This window comes from Liolophura sinensis, chromosome 1, assembly GCF_032854445.1.
Source record: "Liolophura sinensis isolate JHLJ2023 chromosome 1, CUHK_Ljap_v2, whole genome shotgun sequence".
Lineage (NCBI taxonomy): Eukaryota > Metazoa > Mollusca > Polyplacophora > Chitonida > Chitonidae > Liolophura > Liolophura sinensis.
This window is the reverse complement of record NC_088295.1, coordinates 55965882-55992342: the sequence shown is the minus strand read 5'-3', so window position 1 is coordinate 55992342 and position 26461 is coordinate 55965882. Positions and strand designations below refer to the sequence as shown.

The 26461-nt window shown below is 37.9% G+C and overlaps 2 protein-coding genes across 2 annotated transcripts; one reads left to right on the top strand and one right to left on the bottom strand.

Moving 5' to 3' along the window:
- The first annotated feature begins 657 nt into the window (after nucleotides 1-657).
- Nucleotides 658-10180, top strand: LOC135482380 (pre-mRNA-splicing factor syf2-like). The gene is made up of 7 exons (XM_064762333.1): nucleotides 658-691; nucleotides 4461-4559; nucleotides 5960-6085; nucleotides 7120-7237; nucleotides 7693-7783; nucleotides 8599-8697; nucleotides 9945-10180. Exons 1-7 carry the CDS (start codon nucleotides 683-685, stop codon nucleotides 10108-10110), a joined length of 708 nt encoding a protein of 235 aa, XP_064618403.1. The 5' UTR covers nucleotides 658-682; the 3' UTR covers nucleotides 10111-10180.
- Nucleotides 10181-15731: 5551 nt separating this feature from the next.
- Nucleotides 15732-26191, bottom strand: LOC135482080 (ribosome production factor 2 homolog). Its single transcript, XM_064761914.1, has 10 exons — nucleotides 26119-26191; nucleotides 23652-23784; nucleotides 23328-23365; nucleotides 22690-22729; nucleotides 21690-21771; nucleotides 20481-20557; nucleotides 18558-18657; nucleotides 17912-18014; nucleotides 16768-16912; nucleotides 15732-16030 (listed from the first exon to the last, which is right to left on the bottom strand). The coding sequence occupies exons 1-10, from the start codon at nucleotides 26136-26138 to the stop codon at nucleotides 15824-15826; spliced, it is 945 nt and encodes a 314-aa protein (XP_064617984.1). The 5' UTR covers nucleotides 26139-26191; the 3' UTR covers nucleotides 15732-15823.
- Nucleotides 26192-26461: the final 270 nt, after the last annotated feature.

Below are 26461 nucleotides of genomic sequence, written 5' to 3'. Positions count from 1 at the left end.
ATCATTAAACATTGTGAAATGAAACCAGCGCATCTTAACAGCAACCAGTTACACTAAGGACAGCTAATCCAAGCGACCTCTTTTCCACGCTATGCAAAATTAGGCCTAAATTCAGAAACGAAATAATACCAACTGCCTGATCCATTCATATATCCCTGCCCAGGTTACACTTAGTTTTAATCCCTGAAGCAATATTGGAATACGTTTCATCGCTTGACTTTGTTATTAAAAATCATTGCTGATCGCTGCTAATTATAACATGAAGTTTTTAAATAGGACCCGGTACCGGGTAGGTACTATGCCCTGCCTAACAATAGGTTTATCTAGCTCTCAAGGAGCATAGGGTGCCTTTGGCAAATAACATTGTGGCATGCTCACAGACTCACGGTGGTATGAGGTTATTGTTCATTTTCTTCATTGAATCTTTTCGTGTAGTATGTCACTAGGAATAATATGACAGATGTTGTCCCCAATAACACCACCTCAAAATATGAGACTTGATCCAACAACACCATTTTCGATTTTTAAACAGTTGAGTGGATGACGATGATAAGTGTATATTTTTAGTTCAGCCTGTACAAAGCTTGACGGAGGCGCTGGCTCAGTCTGAGCTCATGGCTTTAGGCCTCAGCGTTGAGCACTGCAGTTGAGGTTTTTGCGTGTTATCTCGAGATATCTTGTTATGGCTTCCGTAAGTGTTGTGTTTATATTTGCTGATTTTCAGGTTTTTGTCTCGTCTTCTAATTTTTGTGTATTTTTGTGAACGAGTTGTAGTTTTAAACTCGATCATAACTACAATGAGTGTAGAGAAAGTGTTTATAAATCGATACAAGTATCAATGTTTATTTTCATGGATTAAGCAGTTAAGAAGGGCTCAGTTTTCGCTAGACATAGTACGTCGTAAACAATGTCTTGGCTTCCAGATGGTGATGTCATGTTTGACCGCACAAGCGTTTTTCAGTTAAATTAAACGTTGAGGTCAGTCTATTTTCAACAATTTTAGAAAATCAGAGTCGAAGAGACCATTAAAAAGACAGATCTGGTAAAACAGATGTAAAAACTAAAACAGGTCAGAAGAAGCTTGATAAGCCAGAGCACAACCTAGTCTGATACGTCTGACAGTTTATGTTACAAGCATATATATACTGTTTTTACTGTATAAAACCCACCATCGACTGTGTTTTTGTACTGGTACGTGAATTTAACAATGATGGTCTATCCTGAAGATTGAAATAGCAGACTGGACAGAACATTGAATTTGAGAGGGGTTGTGCATCACATAAGTAGGATGTACATTTGATTTGTGACAAAACCTGGTCAAAATTAAAACCCAGTAGTCTGTATATGTAGAATAGTGCTCTTACCACATAACTAACAGTTCATTTCACTTCACATTCACATTCTGTAACCAGAAATTTAGGATAGACTCAAATCTCCTCTTTATCTGTGCATTGGCCTCCTGTCATAGTTGGGAAGTCAATGATACGAAAAGCGAGTCTCCCTTACCTAGCCTCTTGGAAATGTGCCGCCGTATTTGGCTCCATTGAAAAAAAAAATGTTTTACTTCTCACAGAATGTGAGTGCCTGTATGTCTGGTCTAACTGCAAAAAAAAAAAAAAGAAAAAAAAAGAAGAGCAATGTTGTTTAAGGCTAATGGCAAGGTAGGTTGGATAAGCTAACACAAGTGACCACGACACATTAGATCTCATCAAGCTATCCAGAAATATTCGATATGTGGCAATTTAGCTTAATATCTGGCATCTTTCTTGGACAGGATGAAAGATAAACATGACTACAAATGCTAGCCTGGGAAGCAATTTTTGAAGGTGTAATCTACCCTGTTTGCCCCACCAGATTTGGCCATGGGTCTCAAACAATATGGCTCTTGAGTAAAAGCAGTCAAGCTCTAGGAAATCTTCAGTTCGGTTTAAGAAATAAACCTGAAAACAAATCAACTATTCATATAATCCTGGGGAACTTGAAATGGCTTCTTTAGATGTTGTTAAATGTCCAGGCAGTAATTTCTGTGTTACAGTCACTTATGTGTGGCCGACCCCTCTCAAATCCAGTCTTTATACCCAGCCTTTAACACAGCTCCAAAGTGATTGACATTACGAGCCCTTTTCTTGGAGCAGTCCCTGGTTTTTTGGAGGTAACAATTGCCTGAGTTTTTTTAACCATTTTGTTAGACTTTAAGTTCTTTTCATTTATCTAGAACTGTCTAGAAAAAAAACAGTTGAAAAAAATGTAATGACCATTCCTTATTAATAAGGGACATTTGCATGTCGGGACACGTACCACTACACTGGCCACAACAGAGCAGCTGTGATCAGATTAGCACCCATTCGCGGACAGTGGCCTTTTAAATTTCTGCTTTTCACAGCCAATAAAATGGCAACACTTTTTACTTGGCATTTTCAGTTTCTCGATTGTTTTTACTTTAAGTTACTGCGAATGGGAACACAATTTCCAATGCAGAATTTCAATGAAACAGATATTTAATGTAGCAAGGATGCTGCCGCTAGGTTAAATCATAGGCTGTTGAGTGAAAATTATTACCCAGCTCCCGTGTAATGCGAGATCCCAGCGACATTTATGTTATAAAAATGGCGGCTTCCTGAAGTGCAAAATGACTTATTCTAACTTTACTTCGCCACTTTAATCCTGTATAATGACTCCATATTTTTTGTATTTCTGATTTGATTCATATTCTGGGGTAGGGCATAAAACACCAGCCAAATGGATAAATAAAAGCATTTCTGATTTGACCCCGAATCTTGGAGGATTTGATCTCTAATTAAAGACCTAGACCAGTGAGGTCACATGTTAGAATTTAGCTTTTGTTTCGGTGGAATCTTTAGTCTGTCATGTATCCCAGTACATTCAGGCAGTTTGCTTTTCTCCACCAATAAAAGCATTTCTGATTTGACACCGAATCTTGGAGGATTTGATCTCTAATTAAAGCCCTAGACCAGTGAGGTCACATGTTAGAATTTAGCTTTTGTTTCGGTGGAATCTTTTAGTCTGTCCTGTATCCGAGTATATTCAGGCATTCCGCTTTTCTCCACCAATAACTGTGATAGGCATCATATAATAAGCGACAAATTGCTAAGCACGGTTTAAATGTAAATCAATCACTTAAATCTTAGAGGACCTTGGACACAGTGAAGATCTACTATTATGATCAATACCTACATGTAAGTGGATGATTTTCACTACAAGCACCTAGCACCTCTACTATGTGACTGTCAGTGAAGATCTACTATTATGATCAATATCTACATGTAAGTGGATGATTTTCACTACAAGCACCTAGCACCTCTACTATGTGACTGTCAGTGAAGATCTACTATTATGATCAATACCTACATGTAAGTGATGATTTTCACTACAAGCACCTAGCACCTCTACTAAGTGACTGTCAGTGAAGATCTACTATTATGATCAATACCTACATGTAAGTGATGATTTTCACTACAAGCACGTAGCACCTCTACTATGTGACTGTCAGTGAAGATCTACTATTATGATCAATACCTACATGTAAGTGATGATTTTCACTACAAGCACCTAGCACCTCTACTATGTGACTGTCAGTGAAGATCTACTATTATGATCAATACCTACACATGTGAGTGATGATTTTCACTACAAGCACCTAGCACCTCTACTATGTGACTGTCAGTGAAGATCTACTATTATGATCAATACCTACATGTGAGTGATGATTTTCACTACAAGCACCTAACACCTCTACTATGTGACTGTCAGTGAAGATCTACTATTATGATCAATACCTACATGTGAGTGATGATTTTCACTACAAGCACCTAGCACCTCTACTATGTGACTGTCAGTGAAGATCTACTATTATGATCAATACCTACATGTGAGTGATGATTTTCACTACAAGCACCTAGCACCTCTACTATGTGACTGTCAGTGAAGATCTACTATTATGATCAATACCTACATGTGAGTGATGATTTTCACTACAAGCACCTAGCACCTCTACTATGTGACTGTCAGTGAAGATCTACTATTATGATCAATACCTACATGTGAGTGATGATTTTCACTACAAGCACCTAGCACCTCTACTATGTGACTGTCAGTGAAGATCTACTGTTATGATCAATATCTACATGTGAGTGATGATTTTCACTACAAGCACCTAGCACCTCTACTATGTAACTGTCAGTGAAGATCTACTATTATGATCAATACCTACATGTGAGTGATGATTTTCACTACAAGCACCTAGCACCTCTACTATGTGACTGTGGGCCGGAAGTGACGCCATGTCTGTAGTCTGACATATCGCCAGTAAACTGAATAATGAACTCCCTTTTGTGATGGACAAAGTCTTGTGTCCAAGATAGTGTTCAAAAGGCATACGTGTTTTTGTGATATTAACCATGTGTTTGGCCAACATTCATGATTTACTGTGTGTTTGCCAGACATCCACTGCCAGCTGTTCCAGCTCATCAAGCACAGATGGGGGCCAACAGAAGAAGGCAGATAGAATGAACAGGCTGAGAGACCTACAGCTCAGGATGGTAAGGCCATTTAAAAAAGAAAACTTCTCCAGTACAGGAAAAAAAATGACATTTGGCTCCAAGTCAAGCCGTACCAGTGAGCTTTTCATTCCTGGTTGCAAAAGTTTGATTTTGGTTTTGAACTTGATAAACCATGCGTTGTGAAATTTTCCATTGACACATTTTGCTTGTTTCTGATTGATTCATCAATGGAGCCACTTTATATGACATTTGATTAATTTTTTATCAGGGAAAACTTAACTGTTGGCATCAAAAACTTCTAAGATTTATTTTTACAGGTCAAAACTTTAAATTAAAACAATATTTCCCTTCCTTGATCAAAATATGTGGCAGTCACAGAACCTGACATTTTTGAAACAAGTATTGCAGGACTGAAGTTCATGAAACATTCAAATACTTTATGTTTAAAGGAGAAGAAAAGTTTATAAAAAGGACACCACAGGCCGAAAAGAGCACATTTTTTCTGTCCGATGGTGCCTGCTGCATAATTTTGCGATTTTCCTCGCTGTACATGAAAACGGTGAAACTGGCATAAATTGCTGAGTTCATCGCGCCCTCCATCTTTAACACCCTGTAATTTATGCTGGGTGTGTGTTGCCTCTCAATCAATGAGAGTCCTTAAAACTGCCGGCTTGTTCGTGTAAACTTGGAACCTACATCCAACATTCCGGTTTCCCGATCATCAAGTGGAAAACGAACTGTACTTTTCGCTACCTTCTGAGAAGAAGAGTTCTACTGGTACAAACTGCACTTCGGCGGTTTCCAACGGAAATTCTCCTCTTAACACAGAAGATTTCAGGACTAGTTCTTTGGCAGAATGGAGTCGCCCACAGCGGATTTTGATGCTGACTTTATTTATAATTTATTAACTTGAAGTACATATTAGAATTTTTTTATGGCATGCACCTGCGAGGAAATGCATTCTCGTTTTCAGTGGCATTTGATTGGTATTTAAATTTTCTTCTCCTTTAAAAATGTGTTCTTAATCTGAACAGTTACAAAATTTCATTAATTTTCATATATTTTTTGTTTGTTATATTTGAATGTTCGGATAGAAGATAATTTATATATGTGTGAAGAAGGGTTAATAAATATTCCAGCTCAGATAATCAAGAACAAGTTTTGTATAGAGTCTGAATTGTGGTAGAATCTGTGCACTTGTAATTTATGATTATCCTCTTCCTTTCTTGTCCATTAAGGAGTGATTACATTTCTTTTCATGCCAAAATTGATAAAAAATATATGATAACTTTACATGAACAATAGAAGAGTTGTAAATGAGGCAGGTGTGCCCCTGATTACCTGATATTGATGCACTGCAGAATTCAGATGTCATTGTAGCTACCTGTGGAAGTTAGTTGAGGGATGCATTATTGTAAATCATGATTTATCTAATTCAGAATGAGGCGCGGAAGTTAAATCATCAAGAGGTTGTTGAGGAAGACAGACGAAAGAAGCTTCCAAAGAACTTTGATGTGAAACGGAAAAAGAGTGAGTGGGAACAAGCAGAAGAGGAGAAAAGAAAGGCAAGTTCCTAATAAGCCAGAGTTTAATAGGACCTCATTTATCGAGGAATATGAGTACCACCATGTCTTATTGGTTTTTGACAGGGTGAGTTTTCTCCCACTTAATGCTCTTAGATTAATACATGCATACATGTATGTTGTGAAGTGTTCAAGGCTGCGGACATCTGGGAACTTTATGCTGTTTTACTCATGCCTACTGGCTTTACAGGCATACACGGCAGTAAGAATATTGTCTTAAATAAATAACATGGAAGTTAACACAACATTCTCCTTCAGTTAACTAATGGTTAGAAGTCAGGAGACCCAAGATCAAACACAGGTTATGTCATACCAAAGACTTAAAAATGGTACTTGTTGCTGGCTCGCTTGCACTTAGTACTGAGTGGTTAGAGCAAGGAAACAGACTGGTTGGCCCAGTGTCAGTATAATGTGACTGGACTCGGTGTCATGTCTGGTGTCTTCGGCCTGATACTTCAGTGATGGCAGCACTTTGGTGGCATGGACTCACCCCCTGCCATAAGAAGACACAGGATCTGTACATGTACACACACCTAATGACTCCTTGTGATATGACTGAAAAAATGTGAGTACAACATTAAACTCAAAGCATATATATATTCTTGGGGCCTTCGTGGCTCAGTCGGTTAGCGTGTAATGACCCAGGAGTCTCTCACCAATGGAGTTGCTGTGAGTTTAAGTTCAGCTCATGCTGGCTTCCTCTCTGGCCGTACGTGGGAAGGTCTGTCACCAACCTGCGGATGGTTGTGGGTTTTCCACGGGCTCTGCCCGGTTTCCTCCCCATAATGCTGGCCGCCATCGTTAAAAGGAAATATTCTTGAGTATGGCGTAAAACACCAGTCAAATAAATAAATAAATACATATATTTTTTAGATATACCTGCGCTGTGCAGTATACTCAAATCAGCCAGTGAGAACCATTTATTTTGCTACATCATTTTTTGCAGGTAACTGTGCATTTGTTGTTTGATATTAATGGGGTTTTTTTTGTTTTGCTTTTTTTTTTTACCAACCCAGGAGTGTGAAGAAAGGGGAGAAAACTATGACAGAGTGAAGCTGCTAGACATTGGTGCAGATGAGGCAGAGAGGTGGGAGAGAAAGAAGAAAAAGAAGAACCCAGATCCAGGATTTTCAGGTAACTAACACTTGCCCAAAAAGTGAATTTTTTTAGGTCTAAAAGGGCATAAAATACTACTTCTGGTGCTCAGACTTTATCTTTGTCTAAGATTGATAAAACTCTTGAGATCAGGGAAAATGGAGTAACGAAGCCGTGGACGAAATTTGTGATCATGCATGTGTATGGTAGTTTTACAGAGAGTAGAGACTGACTGAACGTGGTAAACATGATGCACCACTGAAAGGAGCAATGTGAGGAGTGTAAACTTTGGAAACTTGCAGTTGTTGAAACCTGTATTGTTTGATCTATCATGCATGCAATTGTCAGAAAAACTTTTAGTGTAACCGGGACGAGAAGACCAAAAAAAGAGAAGAAAGAAAAATAGAAGAGTTGATACAGAGTGGATGGGTTTTGCCATCCACAATAAATGAATATGATTTCATTGATTTTATTCTGAATTTGTTCTGTTGCAGATTATGAACAGGCTACTTTCAGACAGTACCAGAGACTGACAAAACAGTTGAAGCCAGACGCTGATGGTTACGCTAGACAGAAAGAGGAGAAGTAAGTTTGAAGACATTGACGTGTACATATATGTGCACGAAGTACAGTGAGCTTATAATGGTGCATAGGTAACATGGGCAGTAATTTACACCTACTATGATAAGCATTTGAAGTGCATGTAAATCTGAAAACTGAAAATCTGAAAAAAATTATTTTCTCAGTGTACATGTTCCATGTTTTAGGGTAATGTGTGTTTGGCTGAAAGGTGAATCGTCCATCAGCAGGATGGATCCTTGTATACTTAAAATGCACCCCAGCAGGGGAATGCATGTTCCATGGCCTTGATTGGCACGTGACTGTTCTAGTAAAGGGTGAATCCCACATCAACAAGATGGATCCTTGTACACCTGCTCATGATACAATTATTATGAACTTATACATGTTCTATGGCCTTGATTGGCACGTGACTGTTCTAGTAAAGGGTGAATCCCACATCAATAAGATGGATCCTTGTACACCTGCTCATGATACAATTATTATAAACTTATACATGTTCCATGGCCTTGATTGGCACGTGACTGTTCTAGTAAAGGGTGAATCCCACATCAACAAGATGGATCCTTGTACACCTGTGCATGATACAATTATTATAAACTTATACATGTTCCATGGCCTTGATTGGCATGTGACTGTTCTAGTAAAGGGTGAATCCCACATCAACAAGATGGATCCTTGTACACCTGCTCATGATACAATTATTTTAAACTTATACATGTTTCATGGCCTTGATTTCCACATGACTGTTCTAGTAAAGGTTAAATCCCATATGTACAATCTGTATACTACCCATTATACAACAACGATGGTCTTTTCAGAGGTGAGATGTTCTACCCTACTGTAGACACACTGGGGCTTCAGCAACACAAAGACTCAGAGGATGCTGTGGACAGAATGGTGGAAGACCTAGAAAAACAGTAAGTCACCATTTTCTCCAGTATTATGGTACTCAGAAAGTTTCATTGGAGCATGAGGTTGTTATACAACAGAGTTGTGTTGAAATGGCAATGAGGAAAAAAGAAACGAGACCAACTAGAATTGCAAAGCAGTTTCATCTGGGGTCCGCAGCGATGTCATGAATGCCATCATATATTATCATAAAGGAGACAACATAGCTATATCTAAGCAAACAACGGCTTATGGAAATCCTACACAGTGCAGTAGGAACCAGCCAGTTAGAAAAGCATATATACCAGTCCAGTTGCCATCTAAATCAGTGTTAAATCAATAGGCTTAAGTATTTACTTCTGAAAAAATGGCAGTGTCATTTTAATTCTTGTAGGGCATGTCTTAGCTACATTTTTGTACAGGTTTCATACTTCCCTAGTCTCCAGGTTACATGTACAATCCATTAATATTACATAACTAAAACTTGTTCTTTTTTTTGTATATCTTTGAAAGTTTCAAAGATAGAACAAGCTGATTCAGAATCACTGGCCCCTGAGTACACCAGAATGCATAAAAAAATTTAAATTTCGAAACAAGTTGTGACGTCACAGCTTCGACCAATGGCGAACATCCCCCCATTTTTCCTAGATGTAAATGATATTTTGCAAATTCACTGTACCTTGCATCAGTCTACCAGTATATCAAATTTGAGAACAATCTGTTCACTGGTTCTTTAAAGGTTTTGCACAAAATACAATATGGCGACCAAACCAGTTGATCTAGAAAGAACAAGTTAATTGCGGAAAGCACAACTCCGCATCTGCGAGATTGTTCATGCAAATTTTGAAAGTAATCGTCTAAAACAGCCAGGCCTCTATCATTTCCACAAAATTGAATAAATGATAAAAGCAATAATCTGTGCAAGAACAATAGTTTTAGCCGACGTAGACCCCTAAAAATGTTAGTGTACATGTTATCCATGAACTCCCGTTTTCAAAACCTATTTTATTTAATTTACATGTAATTCATTTAATTAACTATGTATGTACATGTGTTTTGTGGTACAGTAGTCTCTGGCTCTAGCTCTCACGGTTCTAATTCAGAATGGAGGAGCAAGTTATGGTTTAGTGGTTAATGGTGCTTGCCTTTCAGTCACTGGGACAAGTTATTTTTGACACTTTCTTCGTTTCTTAGTGAACATCTTGCATTATGACTTTACTTTACCAGGTATGTACACTGTTTGACATATTTTTTTTTTTTTTATTAATCTGTTTAGAATTGATAAGCGCTCCAAATACAGCCGCCGGAGGACGTTTGATGAGGATGCTGACATCGACTACATTAACGAGAGAAACATGAAATTCAACAAGAAGCTGGAGCGTTTCTATGGACCTTATACTACTGAGATCAAACAGAACTTAGAGAGAGGAACTGCTGTGTGAAATGTTGGCTGCTAACTACAGCATCTGGCTGGATTGTGTACAGAATATTATATAGGTCATGTTCAACTATTCAGGGAGACAGCTGTGCCAAGGTATGCGTGCACTGGTGGGTCCATGTTGATAGGGACTTCTCTGAATTCACTATCTGTTAGATGGATATGGCCCATAGACTTTGTCACACATCGTGAACAAATTTTTTAATATAGTGTTCTCCCTTGGATAGAGGAATCGCGTCCAAATCACAGTAGACTAGGGAAAGAGTATTTTTTTTATATATATATTTTCTTTCCATTGGGTTCCAGCAAGTGGAAAGCACCGAAGTCCGATTTTAACACCATACCATGCCAAGATCATTTATATAGTTTCTTGCCAGTAGATGACATGCATTACCTGTCAGTGCATCATTCAGCGAAGGATTCTCTAGGTGGTTTACTTGCTGCCTTGTATATGGAACCATGTTATTTAATCAGCCTTGTCTCACAGGCTCAGGAGACTCATGTTCTCACTATCTGGACTGTTCTGATATTTCAGGTACATGTACTTATTGTAGTCACCAGTCATGGCAGTGTTAAGATTTTATAAGTGATAAACATTATAAATCCCTTTTATTGTTGTATTATTGTTATGCATCTTCAAATGCATTTGTATCAATACTGAACACACATTGTAACACTATGAAGTGTGGTTCCCCCGTCCTGGGATGAATCGCACAACTGCTTCTGAACTGTGATTGTCATGCAGTGAGAAAGATTGGGAAGTACACTTAACATCATGATTTCATTTTGTAAATTGTAACCTTACACAACACTGCTGACACTAATGATCTTTGATGTTATAAAGATGGGTGGAGACAGTCACTCTACCATCAAGATCTATTGAGAAAACTCCGGGAAAAGAGAACAATCTAAAAACATTTCTCTTTGTTTTTCAAGGATTTGAGTTATTTGTGGCAAGGTTTGCCAGCAACCTGTGGATGGTCGTGGGTTTCACCCCGTGCTCTGCCCGGTTTCCTCCCACCATAATGCTGGTCACCGTCGTATAAGTGAAATGTTCTCGAGTACAGCATAAAACACCAGTCAAATAAATAAACAGTTCCAGTTTTGATGCAAGAGATTTTTGTTTCTTTATTACAGTTCCTGATTAAGTCTGAAAGTCTGAGCACCTCAGACATGAAAAAATAAAAAAGAACCTACTTTGGAAATCTTACTCAATCTGGAGATTAATAGACAATTTAAATGACTTTAATCAAACTGAAATAAGTGATTACAAGTTAAAACAAGCAGAAGTGATGTTAATTATAGCCATTTTGAAAGCTCTGTAATTTTTCCACAATTTTCAACCTTTTCCCAGAAAAGTAGGACATTCGTTTCCAGTTTTAAGCCTGGATTTAGAAGCCTATGTGACCACCCTTGCACACATGTATATTACGAGAATGCCACACTTCTGTTTTGTGTTGTATAAAAATGTGAAAAAAGGATTTTTAACATTGAATAAAGGTGCATAGATGAATCTTAAGCATATGGCCTTTCCATGATTTGTAACGAAGCATAAATAATTAATGTTTATACCATGTCAGCAGTAATTCAGGGAAAGGAAGTGGGTCAAGACAAGAGTTGCAGGTTTAAACCTTAAACAGGGAATTCCCGCTTTCTCTTAGCACTTTTAGCACTCCGAGACGATCTGTCTTCTACCTATGCGTGCGTTTATGCATCTTACACATACTTTTTCTATGAGTGCGTATATGCACTTCACATATACTTTTTTTTTGCGTGCGTATGTGCACACATACTTTTTCTATGCGTGCGTATCAGCACCCTGCACATACTTGTTCTATGCGTGCGCACACACACCTCACACATACTTGTTCTATGCGTGCGTATGTGCACCTCACATACTTGTTCTACATGTGTGTATATGCACCTCACACATACTTGTTCTATGCAAGCATATACGCACCTCACACATACTTGTTCTATGCATGCGTATACGCACCTCACACATACTTGTTCTATGCATGCGTATATGCACCTCACACATACTTGTTCTATGTGTGCGTATATGCACCTCACACATACTTGTTTGTTAGTAACATGCTAAATGTTGGTGGTTTACACCCCGTACATCCTACAAGTGAAACTCTGTAGAGTATGTTGTTAAACACTCCTAACTAGATAGCCATGAATGGGTAATCCAAACCCTGATGTAATGTTGATTATCGTCATCATCGTTGTTCAGAAATTTTCACCTGAACGATGGCTGTCAGAAGCGGGCTATGACTTCATGCTAGACCGACCACACAAATGAAAAACAAAGAATCTGCAAGACCTACTTCTAAATACATACATGGGTTTATTTATGCACAGATGTTTTCAATGAAAGAAGACTGCCTACTTCCATTCTGCAAGGCGACCAAAAACCACTGTGATCAGGGTTTGATCCACTGTGATCAGGTGTTTGATGGAATAAAAGGTTTTGCAATGTTCCATTTCTTTCTGAAGGGTATATTTTGAAAACCATGGTCAATCTTGTAGTTTCACACTGCTCAGAGATAAAGTCAACATTTTATGTACTGTATGTATGAAAACCTTTTGTCTATAGCCTTGGTTTTAGTTCTCTCTTCAGGAAGCAAACATGGCCATGGATTTCATATTGCATTTTCTCTAAAATCTGCAGCAGAAGAGCATTTGTAAAGGAAAGTAAAGGTCATAAAGTATCATACTACCTTAAAAACCTTACAACACTCTTCTAGGAGAATAAAGCTATACACAAGGAAAAACTTTAAATGATAAAGACCAAAGCTTTGCAATTAACACAAATGTAACCAACGCATCTGTTCTTGACATCAGAACTTTGTAATTTGCAATATCCAAATCACATGACTATGTTGCTCTTCTTAAAATCAAGATCATTTTTTTTTTCAAAATGGTTGTTTATTGTTCCCTTAAACACAAATTAAAGTTAAGATTCCCAAGCGAGTTGTCAATCACTCATTTGATTTTTGGTTTCAATTTGATCATTCCAAAAGTTTATCTTTTTTCGGCCAATGCCAAGAGCAGCTGCCTAAAAATCAAAAAAGAACAATTAGCGAAGTTTGGCTTGCTGTCAGTGCACCACATACATTTATGTTACATGTAACTGCAATGTTATGGTCTTTATTAGTCACCAATAACCAGCTGATCTCAGAATCACCGTAGGATTAAAGGAAACAGGTTTTTGTTGCATACAACTTTGCCATAAACAGGACCTCTTGGCTTCCTCTCCGGCAGTAAGTGAAATATTCTTGAGTACGGTATAAAACACCAATCAAATAAATAAATAAAGAGGACATCACAGTCCAGAAGACCAAGTTGAGATCTGCATATCTGAAAGCTAAGCGGAGAAGAATCAAATGGATCTCAGATCTACAATTTTGTGGGCTCTATATACTAGTTCATATGCAGTGAAATTGATTTGGTTTACAAAGACATACCACGTGTCACACACTTTCCTCATGAATGAAGGAACAGGGATGTTGTGTGTTTCATATACTGTTATTTTTCTCTGACCAAGTATTTGAATGGAGAAAACCCAAGAATAAACTTTCAGTGCTCTTAACCCAATATCTAAATAAAGCTCAACCAATGACTGAACAAGTAGAAGGTAAGTACCATCATAGGCTAGCTGGCTTCCACTTCATCGTATAGGTGGAATCACCAATCCAATAAATAAATAAATGAATCGAGGGCCAGCCACATGATTGTGGCTTAACTGATTTATTTATTTATTTGATTGGTGTTTTATCCCGTACTCAAGAATATTAGTTAAGGCCCCCCTCCCATTTAACTGATTTATTTATTTGATTGGTGTTTTATGCCATACTCAAGAATATTAGTTAAGGCCCCACCCCCTTCCCACTTAACTGATTTATTTATTTGATTGGTGTTTTATGCCATACTCAAGAATATTAGTTAAGGCCCCCCTCTCATTTAACTGATTTATTTATTTGATTAGTGTTTTACGCCATACTCAAGAATATTAGTTAAGGCCCCCCTCCCATTTAACTGATTTATTAATTTGATTGGTGTTTTATGCCATACTCAAGAATATTGGTTAAGGTCCCCCTCCCACTTAACTGATTTATTTATTTGATTGGTGTTTTATGCCATACTCAGGAATATTAGTTAAGGCCCCACCCCCTTCCCACTTAACTGATTTATTTATTTGATTGGTGTTTTATGCCATACTCAAGAATATTAGTTAAGGCCCCTCTCTCATTTAACTGATTTATTTATTTGATTAGTGTTTTACGCCATACTCAAGAATATTAGTTAAGGCCCCCCTCCCATTTAACTGATTTATTTATTTGATTGGTGTTTTATGCCATACTCAAGAATATTAGTTAAGGCCCCCCTCCCACTTAACTGATTTATTTATTTGATTGGTGTTTTATGCCGTAGTCAAGAATATTAGTTAAGGCCCCCCTCCCACTTAACTGATTTGATTTATTTATTTATTTGATTGGTGTTTTATCCAGTACTCAAGAATATTAGGTAAGGCCCCCCCCCCCCCTCTCCCACTTAACTGATTTGATTGTGCCATTAAGTACTGAGCCACAGTGACTTGTGGCCTTAAGCGAAAGGCCAAACTATATTAGCCATTCAGATGCAGGAAATGGGTTTTGAACCTTGTTATTTCCAAACAGGCATGCACGGATCCCACCCCAACATGTGCAACAAAACCAGAACAAATTCAGCACCTTCCCTTCAGCATGTGGGTCACCATTTTCACATGAAAATGGTCATAGTTACATCTTGTCACATGTATAAATAGGTTTATTGCAAATGAATTGCTTCATGGATATTCAGTTCAAAAGGTTTGGGGACAGCCCAGTTAAATAGACCCCCATGTGATAGAAATACAAGAATGTGTTATATGAAAGGATTAATCACTTACTGGGTGGGATTTCTTGTCCATACATGGAGGAATTACACAGAAATGAAAGTGCTTTGACCAAAAAAAAAAAAAAAATTTATTCTACCTGTTCAGAGGAACATATACACTGAAGGCATAGACTTTTCACCTGTTCACTGAGGCATGCATTTACCAAAGTGTAGGGGAACTGACAAACCTCTTGACTTTATGACCAGAGTCAAACCAGCGGAAGCTGGAGTGCAGCACGTGCCCACACTGGTGATCGGTGGATCAGTTGTGGAGAGAGTGACATTTCTGTGTCAGCGAGGACCAGTCACCGCTGGTAACTGTGCTCCATCACTGTATGCACAATGAACAACTAGCTGTATGTTGTACATAATTCGTTTAAGTGGAGCTACAGTACACATGTGCACAACAGACAATATGTGGGAAAAACAAAAGATAAATGGCCATTTTTGTGCCTATGTTATAACATACAGAGACTTCAGTGACAGGTCAAACTTCAGCTCAGTTCTGTTTTTGTTGTTTTTTTTTAAGTGCATCTTCCCAAATTTTTTGACTTGCTCAAGCCAATGTACAATGTAGAGTCTGCGGTGATACAAAAGTTGCACAAAATGTATGAAATTTGCTGAATTGTGTTGGTTACAATGATTTAACATGGTCACATTGGTTTCTCTATCCCGTCACATGGGTTTGTCTATCCCGTCACATTGGTCTGTCTATCCCGTCACATTGGTTTGTCTCGTCACATAGGTTTGTTTGTCCCGCAGCAAACAAATCACTAATCTTTGCTGATCTTTGTTCAGTCACTGACTTCTCCCTGCACATTTTCATTGTCCTTGGATTTTTTGGGAGAGGACAGAGTTGTATCCCCTTCCTCTGATTTTGACTTCCTCTTCAAAGCTTTCATCTTGCGTAGCTGTAATTTATCCATGTCTTGTTTCTCCATGTGAATCCTGCCCATTTTAGTCCCGAATGGATCATGTGAAACATTCTTTCTCTTTTTAGGCTGGAAAAAAATAAAAAGACAACACAGTTGGTTATTACCACGATATCAATATCGCTTTGACATACAAGTTTTTTTTTTTTTTTTAAGGATCATGTCTTCCACTGTAGTCAAATGTACAAGTTATACAATTCTAGTATTACATATTTAGGACTGGACAAGGGGCTCCTGCATATGAGGTGAACTGTTTTAGTGCACCTTAGTGGACCAGAGGCCCGAGTTATGACATCCTCTCAAACAGTACATGCAAGTGGATCTGACTGCACTGAACTTCTTACAGTAATATATATTTTTTTTCATAATATTTCACCTTTATGAGGATTGTTAAGCTTTACTTGAAAGCTACATCGCCACATCTCGCCAGATATCACCTCAAAATTTTTTGGGCTGAACTGTTATTGTTGGATTTGAACATAAAACAAGCTGGGTCAAAAGCAGACATCTTCTAAGAGAACCAATAAGGCAGTTTTATGGGTCAAGGAGATCCCTGACCATTGTTAGCTAACGTACTGGAGACCTAAAGCCTCAGCCTTACCAGCAAAAGCTGGATTTTATCACGAGAGTGGTTGCATCAAGCCAATGTTTCTATCATCGAAGCCATCAGAGCCACCTGTGCCCCCAAACCTGTTACATGGCTCGCACGGCAAGGACTTGTCAAAGGTTACAGTCAAAAGCCTATTTCCTTTATCAGATAACTGAGTGCCCAAAGGAAAAACGTGATAAAGGAGAAAAATGTGTACCTTAGCCTGTTTGGGTTGCCTTGTGGCTCGCTTGAAGAGGTCATCAGAAGCTAGCTTAGTTCTGCGCACACTGAAGTCCATGGATGGTCCCATCTCCTCCACCTCGACCCGCGGGGTGCGAGAACCGGACTTCAACAGGTGAGTTCTGTTAGGGAGTAAAAATCATGGAAAAATGTGCTCAACCAAACCACACATATCAACATTTTATATTCTATGTTGTCTCCTATCTATACGCGCCAAATGGAGTATAATGGGAAAGTGGATTTCCACGTGAAACAAGATACTGTGAACAGTCATGATTTACTGTGTACTGACATCCACCGCACTGACAATTTATGGTTTAAGATCTCCATTTTTACTTCAGCAAAATAAGACAATAAAGGGCTCTTGACATGTAGTAAAATATTCATGTATTAAGATTCTGTTTTGATGTGCAAATACTACAACAGTCAAATTTTAACCTGTGCCAGTCAACCAGGAAAGGTCAAGGTCATCCAAGATGATGACCCTTTATTGTCTGGCTGAGGCATTTCTGTACCAAGACAGAATTACACTACCACAATGATCAACTATGGCAGCGTACTCAATGCTTGGAAATTATTTATATTAATTAACTAATTTATTTGATTAATGTTTAGACAACAATAGAAGTCCAAGACTTGAATAAAAAATAGAAAACTCACTGTTTTTTCACCAGATGTCTTGTATAGATTTCTTTATCTTTTTTTTTTCTCAAGTTTTTCTCATCAAGTAAGTATGTCTTCAAGAGGGAAAAACAGTCTACATAAATTAGATCATATGCCATTTTTGTTTTTATTTTTGAACCCTCCTTTGAATCTGAAGGGTGGAAAGGTGAAAGAAAACCTGCGAGTCCAGAACACGCCACCAGTCTTAAGCAGGAACTGATGAACTTTCTGATACGTAGATTTGCACCTGCGGATGAGTTCACGCCAACAGGAGTATCGGATTTCCTTGGTCTACAGGTCTGAGCAGAGGCTGCTCAATCAAGGACACTCGTTCACACCCGACACCGCAGTAAAACACCAATCCACTTTTTGCCACTTCTCTTGGGTTTTTTTAGAGAACTCCTTTCATCTTCATCATGTTTTTTTCTTCTTTCTTCAAACAATAAAATTATCAATACCTGTAGGTCCTCATGAATATTTTCCCCTCTGCCGCAGTGAAGGAAATTACGTGTTCCAGTCCAGCAAGTCGCAGCTTCTGTACAACAGGACCTCTGAAAAAGTCTGCAATCACATGAAAAATGAAATATTAAGCTGGGACAAATACCGAACAAATCAAATTTAAGTACACTAGTTTTAAGGGTTTTAAATGTGCTACCTTATTGTTCAAGGATATTAGTCCTAAGCACTGCACTGATCATACCGGTAACTCCGCCATCTTGAAATTCATTTCCTATGTAATCATACTAGAAGACTAACAAGTCTCAATGGTGAACATAATTGATATGGTTGACTGAGGTATTAATGCCATGCTCAAGAGTTATTACCTCATCTCCCCTGCATACAGCACAGGCGGAGCTATGCATCAACATTAAATAACAGGGAGAGCAATGTTAAAGTGAATGTTAGAGGTGGTATCTTACAAAATACTGCCTGTATTGAGCTCAGGTTTGTAGTTTCCCAAAAGACTTTAAACGGTTTCCTCCGCCTGATGAATTCTGTGCACGCCATGAAACACTAATCATATAATTACAAGAAGTAAAAAATTACAGCTATTAATACATAAAATTATTGATAAACAGCTTCACGTTTATGTTCATTTCTTACCAATAAATAAATTCTTTATCCTCTGATATTCATGGTCTTGCTCAAAGGGTTCTCCCGCGAACACCAAACATGGTTTTGCACCCTGGGCACACTTTGCAACCTGAAAGAAAAATTACAGATGCTCTATCTAAATTTCATAAAACAAACTATCACTTGTGGGAAATAAAAAAAGGTCAGTGTTCCAGGTCACTATTGTGTAGTGTGTAAGCTATGTCAACTGTTCACCCGGTTTGGGATTTTAAAATGTCCCAATGTACCCTTTACTATTTCGTTCCCAATCAGAGAATTGTCACATAAACACGAATGGTAAGCTTGGAAGCTTTCCTTACTACACTAATTCCTCAACATTTTCGCAAATGAAAGAGCAACTCTGTCAGATTTATGCACCTTTTTAATTTGCTTGCAAAGACAGAACTACATTGGTTTGGTTGACCAATTTCAGGATTGCACAAAAAGTATAATTTTATTAGTTTATGAAAAATAATGTTCTTAAAATATGCTTGAATAAACACTTTGCAAACAAGCGAAAAGGTTGAACAATTACAGTAGTACATGTAAGGGAAGCCCACATGCTGGGAGTGCTTGTTTGGGATTTACGCCGTAATTATGACGAAGAAGGAGTGCTTAAGGTGTACGTAATCTGCCTCCTTGTTGCAGGATGGGTTTCCACCGCTTTTTTTATCTAGTGCTGCTTCACTGAGACGACTTACCAAAGCCGCCCCGCCAGAGCCATTATACTGATACGGGTCAACCAGTCATTGCACCATCTCCCTAATGCTGAACGCCAAGCAAGGAAGCTACAACTGCCTCTGTTAAGGTCTTAGGTGTGACCCGACACAGGATTGACCCTCGATCTACCGCCCTCGAAGTGGGCCAACATACAGTTATGGCAAATCATTACAGGCAGATGAGAGATCATCAGAATATTAAACAACAATTGTACAAAGAAATCCATGGATATCAGAAATTGTAAGCTCTTAACATGTGATGTTAAAACTTCTACTCAGTACACCTTCGCTTGTCGACACCTGACAATGGGGAATGTGGAATACTTTTTAGTCCCGCAAGGTGGCACTAGTGTGAAGCAGGATCTTGAGCCATTTTTATGTCAAAAAATTGGTTCTAACACAAGATCTACAATATTACAATGTGTTAGTTTTTACTGTAATGTTCTGTGTTTATTGTGAAGTTATGATGATCAGCTGGGAAAGGAACATTTGTTGCCAATAAAATGGCATCAAGGCACAAGAGCTAGGGGGTTTGACAGGTCCCCTTTCCTCCTTTACAAACCCATTGTCCTGCAATATATGTCCTATCCTGCCAGAAAAAATACTTTAAATCAAGGACGTCGTGCCTCGCTAAAATTAACTAAGCAAATCATCGTCCAACCATCTACTTTGAGTGAGCATAAAAGGGGACATAACTGAAACGGAATAAATGCAGAAAACCCTTGGCTATAGCAGCAAGACCATTGTCTATTGCCTCATGAATATGGGGTAATACTTTGTGAGTGTTACTTCCCTTTGATTCAGCTGTTTATCATTGGTTATACGGAATATCATGTGACCGTGTATTGACCAATGAATGAATCTCTCAACGCCATACTGACCAATAAAAACTAAAAATCCCACTATGAGGTATTCTTATACTTGATAAAACATACCATACAGATGGCCAATGGCTCCACTTTAAAAAAATACCACATTCAATTCTTTTTTTTTTTGGAGGTTTAGACGAGACATTTACAGGTTCAGTTCACACAACACCATCAATCATGATGCAACACCATCAATCATAACACCATTAATCATAACACCATCAATCATGATGCAACACCATCAATCATAATGCAACACCATCAATCATAACACCATCAATCATGATGCAACACCATCAATCATGATGCAACACCATCAATCATACCTTAAAATCACTCATTGATGTGAATTTATCTATTCCCAACTCCACCATATCCAGAATGTGGTAGTCAAACAGTCTGCCTGTAAAACACCGAGCAACAAACATACACATCAATGGTCATTACTAATTGGCCAATTTAAGAGACAGTTTCAATAACCAAGGTCTTTATCCTAGGACAAGTATCTCACAACTGACTGATTTCACAATATTTCACACATGTATACAATTAAATTAGCAGATTTAATTTCACTGATTGTCGTTAGCACCATACAGTCATACTCAATTTTTCACATATACAATTTGTTTACTTATCTGATTGATATTTTACGCCTTACTCAAGAATATTTCACTTATACGATGGAGGTGAGCATTATGGTGGGAAGAAACCAGTCGGAGCCCGATGGAAACCCACGACCATCCGCAGATTGCTGACAGACCTTCCCACTAACGGCCTTTACATATACAATGGAAGGTCAATTAAAGAACGGCAGAGTGCCTGGCAAAAACCACCAACCTCTGACCAGTTACTGACAAAACTTTCCAACTATGATGTACAGACTTGCCACAAATTTTTTAGTCTACACAGGATAAAGCCTTCAGAATATGTTTGAATGAACACCTTGCAATCCTGCAAAAAGGTTGAAGAATTACAGTAGTCCAAAATTCCCTGTCCAAATCAGTGGCTTACTTAAAACAAAAGACAATAAATGATACAACCAGAGTTGTTTACAAAGACTGGTAGAAACAGGCCCTACCGGCCACAGCCATTTTGTTCTCAGGAGCTTGATAACTCTATCAATCAACTAGTAAAATCTGAATGGCCACAAGCCCATGGACTATGTCATGTTAGAGAACTCGGATCGTATCACTCATACCTCACAGATCAAATGGATAATCGGTAAAACAGGATTGGAAGGAAGTCATAGAAATAACACCACTGATTGGTTAAAACTGATAACAAGATAACAATAGTTTTCAATATTCTCAATGTGCAAGAATTTACTCTTTTTACACTGCGATATCTTGGGATATCTGCGACATCACAAACCTACAAAGGTGTGCTCATTAAAATTTTATGTTTGGATGTTTTATACATGTTTAATGGGATTTATATTTTGTTCAGTTTTGTCTGTTGTTTTAAATAAAGACAGTCACTTCTGTGGATGAAGGAACCTGGAGTTATCTATGAGAGCTAAAGCGTCACTGGCTTACCGATCACTAAATTATGCGGTCTCTTCTTTGAATGTGAACCAAACAGAAACAGTGAAGCATCATTCCTGTCTGAGAAAAATTCCTGCAAAAAACAATCATGGAAATAGAACTGTGTAATGTACCAAGTATTAGTTCTATCTACACACAGGACAGCATTTATTTAGTGTACAACATCTAACTTTAAAACTAAATTGAGCATATCATTTGAACTGCAAAAGCAAGATTTTACACAAGTTGCTAAATTTACAATAAGGGTAGAATGCCACACATATAGTGACTCTTGATAAAATACTACATTTTCCAGACTTATGCTACATACGATGACAGAGTGACGGGCCTTTATGACCCGACATGACCTCTGAACAACACGGTGAAGTAGCAGTATTCAGACATTTCAACATTGTACATTACACGTTTTTCTACTGTTGCACATCATAACATTTCACACAAGTTAAGTAAATAATACTAGAAGTTGAACTTTGTTTTGGAGAATACTTTCCTTTATTGTATACCCTGGGCCTTCTTAAATCGCACAGATTCCACCCATTCCAACAGAAAGGAACAATGCCTCACCACAGTAGAAAATCACTGTGTTTTCATAAGGAACATTGCCTCCCCACAGTAGAAAATCACTGTGTTTTCATAAGGAACATTGCTTCCCCACAGTAGAAAATCACTGTGTTTTCATAAGGAACAATGCCTCCCCACAATAGAAAATCACTGTGTTTTCATAAGGAACAATGCCTTCCCAGAGTAGAAAATCACTGTGTTTTCATAACTCAGGGACCACGCATTTAACACTCAAATAATCTCTACGTTATGCTGTTTGCAACATTTGCTTGTCCTATAATTTGTTTCCAAACTTTCACATTTTTTTTTCTTCTTGTATTTCATCCCCCAATGTAAAGAGTTTACTCAGGTATGTTTATTTGATTGGTGCTTTTGCCATACTCAATAATATTTCACTTATACCAAAGCAGCTACACATGTATAAACTTACTATTGATGTTTGATCTTCAAATGGTTTCAACGGATTCTTCCTGTAAACAAAAATATCATATCAAGATTAGCAAAAATTAATGGCTGGTCAGTTGTGTGTTCATATCTTATGGTGCAGTATCAATATTTGCATTTAAAATTACAACACAGCCAACATTTCTGACTTACACTAAACACATACACTAATTCTTCAACCTTTTCGTATGTTCGCATGTGTTTTATTCAAACATATTCCGAAGACATTATCCTGTGTTGATTCTTAAAATTATGCTATTTGTGAAGCCTTGAAAATAGCCTCCAAAATCAAGTTAAGAATGTGCATAAATTGCACTGAAAGTTGCTCTTTTATATGCGAAAAAGTAGGGAAATACGGTGTGCACATACATGTATACTATGATTTCATGAGCTTGTAAACAATGCTGTATGACCACAAGAAGTGACTAACTAGCAATCTTATTTAATAAAATTAATACAAAAAAAGGTTTATGAACTGAAAGTACATATTAAATCAGACATGTGAAATTCTTGTAGTTCCATCTCCTCCAGTTCTGACTTTGGAATTTAAATGCGACTCAGACAGCCAAGCTAAGGAAATTTCTCTGTTTCATTGCTTTATTGGTAAATCTCCAGAATATTTACCTTTTAAACAAGGAGGCATATGGCTTTTTCAGTAAATGCTGGAAAGAAAAAAGAAGAATGCTCAACACTCGACTATAATCAAGAACTGGCACTGTACGTTTTGACATCGTACGCTTAAATTTTGACAAGGACATAAATATTTCTCGTAAAATGAGATTAAACGTTTTGTCATAAACTTGCACATGTTAACATATATTACTTGTATCAAATGCTTACTGACAGCTTGTTGAAGTTGCTGCAGACTTAACACCATTACACATAAATTCTGTGGTTTTATTAGGCTTAACAGGTTGAAACTTCCAGAACACTTCATAAAGTTCTTACAATCTCTTTCATGGCTTGAGTCACTGTCTGACTAGTGTTGCCCCCACGAATCAGCATGGCAGACTTCACATTTTCATGGATTTTGGCTTCTCTTCGCTGTAAGTAACGCTTCCCTGCCTGTGTTTTGGCTTTCCTGGAACAGCAAAATAATAAAGCCATATGAATGTCATAACTGCTATTAAAGCAAAAGACAACAAATTTTCCCAGAATCACACATTTACCTTCCGATTCACAGAATGTCACTTCTCTAATTATTAGCCTAGAGAAGTACAATAAAAAATGAGGCACTCAGAGCATATCAGTAGCTCACCTGATTGAGCAATTTGTAGAACAGAATAATGTTAAAGCAATGTGATACATTCAAATATTGACCTCTAAAATCCCAAAAAGTAGAATGATTGACATTGTCATACATAGATATTATCCTCTAATTATATAGTGCTAAGATCTTCCATTAACTCAACAAGAAATACCAGAATTATGATACTGTCACAACTATCACTGTTTATTGTACGCCTAAGGATTGTACAGCAGTGACTTCATAAGTTAAGAAGTTGTAAATCATTGTGGTGGTAAAAAGATACCGTGGGCAGTAAGTGCACAACTTCACAACGCAAGTCTTTGACATGCAAACCGCAAACTGCATTTGGCAATCCACGTACTGTGGGAGGCAAATGCAACCCTGTGAACAGCTGAGCGAAATGTTGAGCTATGAGGTAAAAACTTCCTTTGTCTTTGGTATGCAAACTGCTATCGATGATTGCCTATCTGTGAACTATGGGTGGCCACTGCAACCCTATGATTGGCCAAAAATTTTAGGCAAAGTGGACAATGACATCGACAGCATCTGATCATCCTCTCACAGTACCTCCCCCTACTTCATAAGGTGAGCTAAAAACTGCATATAAAACAGATGTATAAATATGATTACGCATACAGACTCATTTACCATTTGCTGTATTGGACCTAAAATTTCGTCCATGGCTTAGGCAACTCATGCTGACAGATTCTAAAAATCCTACTGATCTTAAAAATCTGTTTTGAGTGAGTGAGTGAGTGAGTGAGTGAGTGAGTGGGGTTCAATGTCGTACTTAACAATTGTGTTTTGAACTAAACCCAGCAGAGAACCTCTCCCTGCCAAGCTGGTGAGGCTCACTGAGGTGTGATGGAGATATGAACTACTGTCACTGATCGACTACCAGAAATCCCCTACTCCCCACAGAGCATGTACGACTTAAGACAAAAGCTTCTTCAAGGCATCATGGTATACACTTTCTACAAATGTGCCTGAAATTATGATGAATGTACAGTAAACATGGATGCTTGTCTCTGACTATAGGTTGAATAGCCATGAATACGGTGTATCCAAATATTCCTCAACCAACAACCAGCGTACTTCAAATATCCCGGAGTAAGGAGATCAGTGCCTTTATTCATAAATTTATGTTGTCACTGAGTGAGACACTGACGGTGTCAAATACAAGCACTAATTTTCCCAGGTTTGCAGACTGTTTATTTAAGCATATTCTGAACACGTTATTCTGTGTGGGCTGCTAAAATTATACTATTTTGAAACCCTGAAAATGGAATGCCATCAAAGTAGTTTTGTCCAGGAAATCAAATTAAAAATTGAATTAAAAATGTGTCTAAATTGCACTCAAAGTTGCTCTTTCATATGCGAAAAGGTTGAGGAATTAGGGTGGTTCAAATAATTTAAACATCAAGATCTATTGTCAACAAATTCTGATCTTTACCTGCCTCATTCAACGTTTAATCATTCAACTGAAATACTTAGTCAGTACATCACTCACGCATGTTCTAATTTTAAATCCATTTTGGACTAGCTACATGTAGAAAATCTGAACAACTGCTGACTTTTCTCTGTTCTAAATCACTGTGTGCAGTCACAATGACAGCATAAAGTTATCCTGACAAGAGAAGAAAATACTTCTGTCACTTTCAACAGAACTTCGAATGAGTTTATACATGCAGGTGTAGAAAAACAGGTTCTATCCTCTTCAATTCACACAAGAAATCGCTGTGTGCTGATGTTTTAGAATGGCTTTAAAGGCCCCAAAGTGCTTTTGCGGATTTTGTGCTAATTTTTTAATCCAATCATTCAAAACTGAGATAAGTAAATACAAAGAAGTGCTGATAACAGGTCTCAACGTTTAATTTAAATGAACTCCTACAAGCACCAGTCACAGATCCATTTGTGAAGCGCTTTGCAGGCATCTGCCCTCCACACAACAAACTAACGCCCCATGTCTGTTCACTCATGTCTTTACCAGACAGCCTTCAGCAAAACTTACAGAAAAGGCTACGAAAACTGGGTCCCCAATAAAAGGACAACGTACTACACAGGATCGCCCTATTTGTCACTGTCTCGTGAGCCAGGCTCTCGTAGCAAGAATTTTCACAACGTACGGAGTCGTTCGTTGTGCGTCCACACCCGAATAATACTTACACAATGCGCTGTAACACCATTCTTATATTAAACAATTAGCAGAAAAACAGAAATGCCGCAGTACATTTCCCACGTGTACAGCATAGTGGACGCGCTGAGGTGATTTAGAGTTGTCTACCTTCACAAGCTCTTCTTTTTGGATAATTTCTACAAAAGTACATTTCAAAACGATTTGTTCTTGGTAATATGATTTTTATATGTTTTGTTATAATCGACTCTTTGTATTCTTTAGGTTCTATTAAAGATACAAACCATATTAATGAAAATGGAACGTTTACACCAGTGTCATTTATTGTTTTGGAGGGGCAAAAGTATTATGAAACGTCATTGGGCCTTCAGCCAA

Excerpts from the sequence above, each read along its gene's own strand:
- LOC135482380 (XM_064762333.1), top strand. Across the intron at positions 6,086-7,119 it reads CAGAAGAGGAGAAAAGAAAG|GAGTGTGAAGAAAGGGGAGA; the intron begins GCAAGTTCCTAA and ends TTACCAACCCAG. Across the intron at positions 8,698-9,944 it reads GTGGAAGACCTAGAAAAACA|AATTGATAAGCGCTCCAAAT; the intron begins GTAAGTCACCAT and ends TAATCTGTTTAG.
- LOC135482080 (XM_064761914.1), bottom strand. The coding sequence starts at position 26,138 with ATGGTGTTACAGCGCATTGT. Across the intron at positions 23,785-26,118 it reads ATGGTGTTACAGCGCATTGT|GAAAGCCAAAACACAGGCAG; the intron begins GTAAGTATTATT and ends TTGCTGTTCCAG. Across the intron at positions 20,558-21,689 it reads ACCGCATAATTTAGTGATCG|GCAGACTGTTTGACTACCAC; the intron begins GTAAGCCAGTGA and ends GGTGTTTTACAG.